Genomic DNA, 7,500 nt, shown 5'->3' on the forward strand with positions numbered 1-7,500 from the left:
TAAAGAAGTGGGGTGGGATTGAACAAGTTTTTACTTCTTCCCTTTTCAAATATGTTGTGGCATTTTTATAGAGTGCTTGGCGGCCTGATCAGTGCAGGAGTCACTAGGGCTGACTCCTGTTGATGCATTTTTAATATTGTATTGTTGTTGCATATTTGAAATAAATCATTCATTCATTCATTCATTCATTCATTCATGGTTCACTGACTGGATTTTTTTTCAGCACAAACACAGTTAGACAGGTAGCTGATCATGAGGAGATAATCACTGATTTTGACCAAAATATTTTGACAACAAACGTTCTCCAGAATCACTGACTACACCTTTAATATTAAGAGTTGTACATTTTTCAGAAAGTTTAACAGTTGGTTGTTTGGGGGGGGGGGAATGATGCTCTACAATTTCCTTTCTTTTGTTCAATTTTGATCATTTCTGAACCATTCTTGAATGTATACACATATTGTTTATTGTCTATATTTAGATATAATGCAAGTTTCATAAGTTTGTGTTACTTTTGTTTTCAAATGCATCAGCAATCAGTGCTATATGATGATAAACAAAATATTTCTAGTAATGCGAGATTGAAGAAAAAAAAACTCCCCCCTCCCCTTGTTTTGTACTGTGTATTGTTTTGTAATGTCCTGTGTGTTTGTCGTTTGCGATTTGTTTTGTTGGAAAAAATAAATAGGGGAGAACGGGGGAATCTGAGGCATCGGGTAATGTGAGCCACCCCCTGTATCTAGGCAACGGAAAACATTTGTGGTCATGTGAGATATATGTTTTCAAGCCCCTCTCATTTCCCCATGGCCCTGAAAGAGAGGACCTCATGGTGCTGTGGTAAGCATGTTTTTTTCACCAAAATAGGTATTTTGCATGTAAAAGTACATTTTCTTGCTGTCAACTTAATCAACTCTTGTGCCAAAGCAAATGTATTCACATAGAAAAACTTCTCTATCATACGTGATGATGAACTACCAACATATGAAACCATGTGATGCTGATAACTGAAGATTAGCCTGAAATGCTAAGAGAGGTAGTTTTTTCTCAAATTGTGGTGATGGGGGAAAGTGAGCCAAATGCTGTGGGGGAAAGTGAGCCACTGTCTCACTTTCCCCCACCATGAGGCACAAGTTAAGTTTAGTCTTAAACATATTTTAATGTAATATTACATGACATATGTTTTATTTTAATGTCATACACATTGTAGAAAAGCCATCATGCCAAGGAAATACACCAGGAAGACGACCTGGGGCAACCACACGGAAAGAGCACCTTCTCATCTTTCCCTGTAACCTTCAGGGCTGGAATGTGGAGTAGGCCTAGTTGTAGAGTATGACAGGCTGATGCTATAATCCAGTTGGGTCTTCTCCTGTGTTCTGAGTCCCAGGCTGTTCTCGCTGGTTCTGATTTTCCTATGCTTTGACCCCCAGACACAAGCTGGCTCTTACGGCCTCCACACACATCCTACCTCTACTGCGCGTCTACCTCGCGTCTGCGTCTGACTTTTTGTCACTGACCGTGTAATCAACCTAAAGCGGGCACACATCCAACCTCAGACGCACTGCTGATGCGCGTCGGAGGCACGTCTGCAGCGACGCTCCCCTTTACCTCAGGAGGCTCGCCTATTTTTTTCTGAGAGCCTCTCTCGGGTCTCTCTGCTTTAAAGAGGACCTATGATACTTTTTGACTTTTATGACCTATAAACGTTGTTATGATGATTCATAGTCATGCTTAACCATACTAAATTATCAAATAATGACTTACATGCATTTCGACGTATTCCCTGCTGACCGTCTGGGGTGTCTGTGCAGAGCACTAAACACTATTCTAGCCAGTCGAGAAGTCACGTGTTCAAAGCGGTCTACCCTTTGTAACTTTGTGACGTCGCATGTAACTTCGTGAAGTCACCACGCGGATGTTTCCATCGCGTCTGCCTCGCGCCCTTATAGGTCCATGCTCGCGCTTCCCGCCACTGAAAGTGTTCCGGAAGGAAGGTAACCAATCACAACGGAGTGGGGTTTGCAGGAGGGGGGGGGGGAGGGGTGCGGAGATGGCCGAAGCACAGGCGGAGGGAGCGGAGATTGCCGAAGCAGACACACTCAAGTGTTGACAGGACGTGCTGGATCGCCAAAATAAGAGAAAGAGCTTCCCGAAAATCTACATAGTTTTTTGTGATGTGATTCGTGTCAGGTTGCTCTATAGCAGTGTAAAACAAGAAATTAAGACCAGAAAAGTAGTATAATAGGTCCTCTTTAACTGATAGAGAAATACTCTGCTGAAAGTCATATTGACTTCATACCGGCAGCTTTCGCTGTAGTTTCACCATTTCCTGGTGTGTCCCTTTCAAAATAAGACTTCCAACAAGCGAAAATTTTTTAAAAAAAAAGAAAAAGAAAAAGGCAATGGGACGCACGGATTACTGTCCAGACTCAATATTAGACTCAATATAAATCATATGCATCATAAATGACAGGAAAGAACTTCATTTTTAATGGGAATTATCTATGAAAACTCTATGTAGAAATATAGGGCTTTTAGAAGCAGCGCTGCAGCAGCAGCTGCTGCTGAGACGTTCCATGTGTGTCCGAGAAAAGTCCGAGAGAGGCAGCAGTAAGGTAAGGCGACGCGCTCCAGAGGTAGACGCAGGATGTGTGCAGAGGCCGTAAGGGTCCTGTGTTCTGACCCCCAGACTGTGTTCTAATCTAACTGGTTCTATCTTTCATTTGAATCTTATTAAAACCTTTTGAATTATAATATATTGTATTTGATTTTGTTCAGAGTTACTTTCAAGTGTTTAGAAAATTTGCTTTGCTTAATTGACCAAACCCCATAATTCTTTTACTAGTCCGACATTAGTTCTGGAATGTGTGGCTAGCTTTCAGGATTATTACTGTTACAATATGTGTTGTTATGGTAGTTTCAGAGTGGAAAAGGTAAGTGGATCAGTTGGGGTAAAGTGAGCCACATGACAACTTTTTTTAAAACAACCATATTTTCACTGCCCTTTGTCTTGAAAAAATGCTGCTAATGCCCATTTCTAGGAAACATCCTGAATTAATGGGAAATGTGTAAATTTGAGTGATAAATCATTTTAGCTCGCTTAGAGGGGAGCAAATGTAAAAAGTGGCTCAGATTACCCCGTTCTCCCCTATACAAAAACATAAATATTTAAAAAGATTTTTTTTTTTTTTTTTTACAAAACAGTAGGTTGAGTGTGTTACCGTTGCATATCTGCACCAGCCCGACCACTATGATGAGTCCCAGGGCCATGAGCTTCCCCACCGTGAACACATCCTGGATCCTGGTGGCCAGACGCACACTGGAGCAGTTCACCCACGTCAGCAGCACTGAGAGAGAGACAGCGAGACACAGAGTCAGACAGACAGACAGACAGACAGACAGACTGACAGACAGACTGACAGACAGACAGACAGACAGACAGACAGACAGACAGACAGACAGACAGACAGACAGACAGACAGTCAATTCATACTCAGCCTGCACATCAAAATGCCTTAAAATGCATATTACACATATTGTAAATATTGCTCATCACATTGCACATTGCACATTTAAATTTAATTTATTTTCTTTTTACTTTCTATTCTATTTTATGTAGCGTTTTATTTTGTACGCTTGGTTGCACTATTTAGTATTTAGAATGTATTTACTGTAAATATTGTTTATCTTGAGCTTATTCTACTTGTATTGTTCCTATTGCGTTGGTCGGAGATAACTGTCATTTCGATTCTTATGTCAGAATTGGCTAAAGAGTTCAACATTTTAACTTTTTTTTAGCTTTTTGCTTCACTTTCCGGATTTAGAAAAAGGCGACAGAAACTGTTCATGTAACTGTGTGTGCAAAGATCTCTCATCCAGGTTAGCAACAGTACTGAGCACAAAACACACAGGCCGCCATGTTGCACCGCCATGTTTCTACAGTAGCTCAGAACGGACAAACTTAACGGCCTTATTACACGTTTTTATATATAGTGGGCGTCCTGGGGAAATGCACCTGTTGGAAGACCAAGAAGAAGAAGAAGTACTATAGAATAAATAACTAAATACATCTTCACCTCATCACTTGATATTGTGGAAAGACTTGAGGCAGTGGTGGATGATGCCATCTTTCGTAACTATAGCTTCTTGTCCTTGAAGGCCACCGTAGCTTCTGTAAATTCTCGAGGGGTTAGCAAGGGAGCGTTGTAATCTAGAATCTCACCACTATATGACACTAAATATTCCAATATTACACACTGCACCTTTAATATAACTCCTAAAGTGGGGTAACAGGGCTCTTTTTGGTGTGTGTGTGTGTGTGTGTGTGTGTGTGTGTGTGTGTGTGTGTGTGTGTGTGTGTGTGTGTGTGTGTGTGTGTGTGCCAGTGGGCGGTAGCAGCTAGTTACCATGGGAGGTAGGAATGTTTGAGAGAGAGAGGGAGGGAGAAAGAGAGAGGGAGGGAGAGAGAGTGGGGGAGGGAGAGAGAGAGGGAGGGAGAGAGTGGTAGAAAGAGAGGGAGAGGGAGAGAGGGAGAGAGAGAGAGAGAGGCAGAGAGAGAGAGGGAGAGAAAGAGAGGGAGAGAGGGAGAGAGAGGGAGGGAGAGGGAGAGAGAGGGAGGGAGAGAGAGAGAGAAAGAGAGAGAGGAAGAGTGAGAGGGAGGGAGAGAGAGAGAGGGAGAGAGAGAGAGAGAGGGAGAGAGAGAGAAAGAGAGGGGAAGAGAGAGGGAAGGAGCGATTGTTTCACCTCGTTTATCATTGTCACCATCTTGCCCCGTTTCTCTGTCACTGTGAACGGGCACAAAGACGGGCTGTCAGACCCACTAACAAACCACTTCCGTTGGTAAGGCCCACACACACACACACACACACACACACACACACACACACACACACACACACACACACACACACACACACACACACACACACACACACAGGTTAAAGACGGACAAACACACATATACACACACACACACACACACACACACACACACACACACACACACACACCCAGGTTAAAGACAGACAAACACACATATACACACACACGCGCGCACACACACACACACACACACACACACACACACACACACACACACACACACACACACATACACACACAAAAACACAGGTTAAAGACAGACAAACACACACACACACACAGGTTAAAGACAGACATATACACAAGCTAAACACATGCACACAAAGACTCAGAGGCTACTCACAGACATATGCAGTATACACACACACACACACACACACACACACACACACACACACAAACACACACATTCACACACAGGTTAAAGACAGACATACATACATAAGCTACAAACACACATATACACACACACAGGCTACTCACAGACATCTAAAGTATATACACACAGTGACACACACATACACACACACACACACACACACACACACACAAGCTACACACACACACACACACACGCACACACACACACACACACACACACACACACACACACACGCACACACACACACACACACACACACACACACACACACACACACACACACACACACACACAGACACAAGCTCACGTTTCACACTTAAGTCCGGCAGTGTTTCACCGTCAGGTCAGACGTTATTTACTCTCGGATTAGACAAAGCATTGGAGAAGGTTTGTTCTTGTGAGTTCATGTTGTCTAAGGGGCAATTAGGCCTCAGGACAGCCCCACACTGGCTGGCTGTTAATCACCCTGCTACTGGTGTGAAAATGTTTTACTTCTTTTAAATTTAAAGGGGCACTGTGTAACATTTTAAGTAATGTATTAGCTAAAATCAATATCCTCATTCATAAATATGTCCTCATTGGTGTAAAATCACCTCTGCCAATAATCTGAATTATCCTCCTGAGCGCTGACAGCCCCACAGAGGCTGGCTGTTAATCACCCTGCTACCGGTGTGAACACTTAATTCAGAAAAATTCAGAAAAACCTCCTTGAAAAACGGGGAAAAAAGTAAGGTGGTTTTAGACGAATGTACAGTCTGGTTAAAAGTGAAAGTGAACTGGGTGCCCTTTGCTCAGCTGGTAGGGCGTCCCCCCCCCCCCCATGGGCCTCGGCCAGCAGCATGTCACTCCCCTCTCTGCCCCATTTCAACTCTGTCTCTACACAAAATGCCCAAAAAATATATAAAAAAAAATAAAAAGTGAAAGTGAACTGTTGGCCCATCGCGGTTTTCGGTGATACTGCTCCGTTCTGTTTGGAGAGCCTTTTTTTTTTACTTTTTTTTTATGCAGGTAAATCCCATTGAGTCCGAAGACTCTTTTGCAAGGGAGACCTGTTTTCCTTTCCCACGTTACCATTCACACACACATTCGTACACTGATAGCAGGCTAACTATCGATATTCACACAAGGCAAGGTGGGTGAAGCGTCTTGCCCAAGGACACAACAACCATGACACAGGTGGCAGGGCGGGGATCGAACCTCCAACCCTTTGATCATCAGCCGACCCGCTCTACCAACTGAGCCACAGTCGCCCACTTTAGACCTCTTTTTTTTCATTTATTCTCTACGTTAGAAACGCATACGGGTGGAGCCTTCTGTCCGTACTCTGCGTACATTTCGTCCGTATTTCTGCACGTATCCTGAAAGCTTGCGGATGCGTACAAAGAGAGCCTTACAACAGACACGGATTGTGTGGATAGATTTGTCTTTTTTTATATTTTTTTTTTAAAAATTGTCTGTTTTGTTTTTTGTTTGATGTCTTTTTATAGGGGAGAACAGGGGAATCTGAGGCATCGGGTAATGTGAGCCACCCCCTGTATATCAAATGTAAAAAGTGGCTCAGATTACCCCGTTCTCCCCTATGTATTTTGTAGTATTTTTTGGTTTCATTGTGTTGTGGAAAACAGTAAAAAGAAAAAAATATATTGTGGAAAAAAAAGGTTCCTCAAAGTCTCTTTAAGTATCTGAGGAAAAAAAGCACAACGATTGAGAATTTCAGAGATTTTTTGGGGGGCATTTTTAATAATGGGAAATGGGGAGACAGAGAGAGAGAGAGGGGGGGTGACCTGCAGTAAAAGCCCCACGAGTCTGGGGGCGCCCTTAGCTCAGTTGGTAGGGCTTCCCCCCCCGGGCCGGGCCCAGTAGCAGACCCGGGTTCGATTCCCGCCTGCGGTCGTCCTCTGCATTTCACTCCCCTCTCTGCCCCATTTCACCTCTGTCTCTCTGCACTATCAATAAAGCATAAAAATGCCCCAAAAAAAATATAATAAAAAAAAAAAAAAAAAAAAAAAGTCCACGGGTCGGATTTGAACCCCAGACCACTGTAACGAAGGCCGGAGCGCCCCAATAATTTTCAGAGGTTTTAAAGGTGTGCTTACGTAGACAGGTGGCGGAGAGCATGCGTGTGGCCATGTAGGGAGGGACACAGTCGGGGAAGACGGGCTGAAGGACGTAGCTGGAGAAGGTCAGAGCAATCACTGCCAGGGTGGTCGGGTACATGATGAGCACCGCACTCCACA

General features: G+C 43.5%; 1 protein-coding gene across 1 annotated transcript in view; it reads right to left on the reverse strand.

The window, feature by feature from the left end:
* Positions 1 to 7,500, reverse strand: part of slc7a10b (solute carrier family 7 member 10b) — a gene marked incomplete at both ends in the record, with an annotated part of 26,976 nt that overhangs the window by 10,768 nt on the left and 8,708 nt on the right. The window contains 2 exons of the mRNA XM_080028458.1: positions 3,222 to 3,347; positions 7,360 to 7,500. The exon at positions 7,360 to 7,500 is cut by the window's right edge and continues 11 nt beyond it. Of these exons, the coding sequence (XP_079884584.1) occupies positions 3,222 to 3,347; positions 7,360 to 7,500 (267 nt within the window). The remainder of the gene's footprint in view (positions 1 to 3,221; positions 3,348 to 7,359) is intronic.

This window comes from Ammodytes marinus, assembly GCF_949987685.1.
Source record: "Ammodytes marinus genome assembly, chromosome: 5".
Lineage (NCBI taxonomy): Eukaryota > Metazoa > Chordata > Actinopteri > Uranoscopiformes > Ammodytidae > Ammodytes > Ammodytes marinus.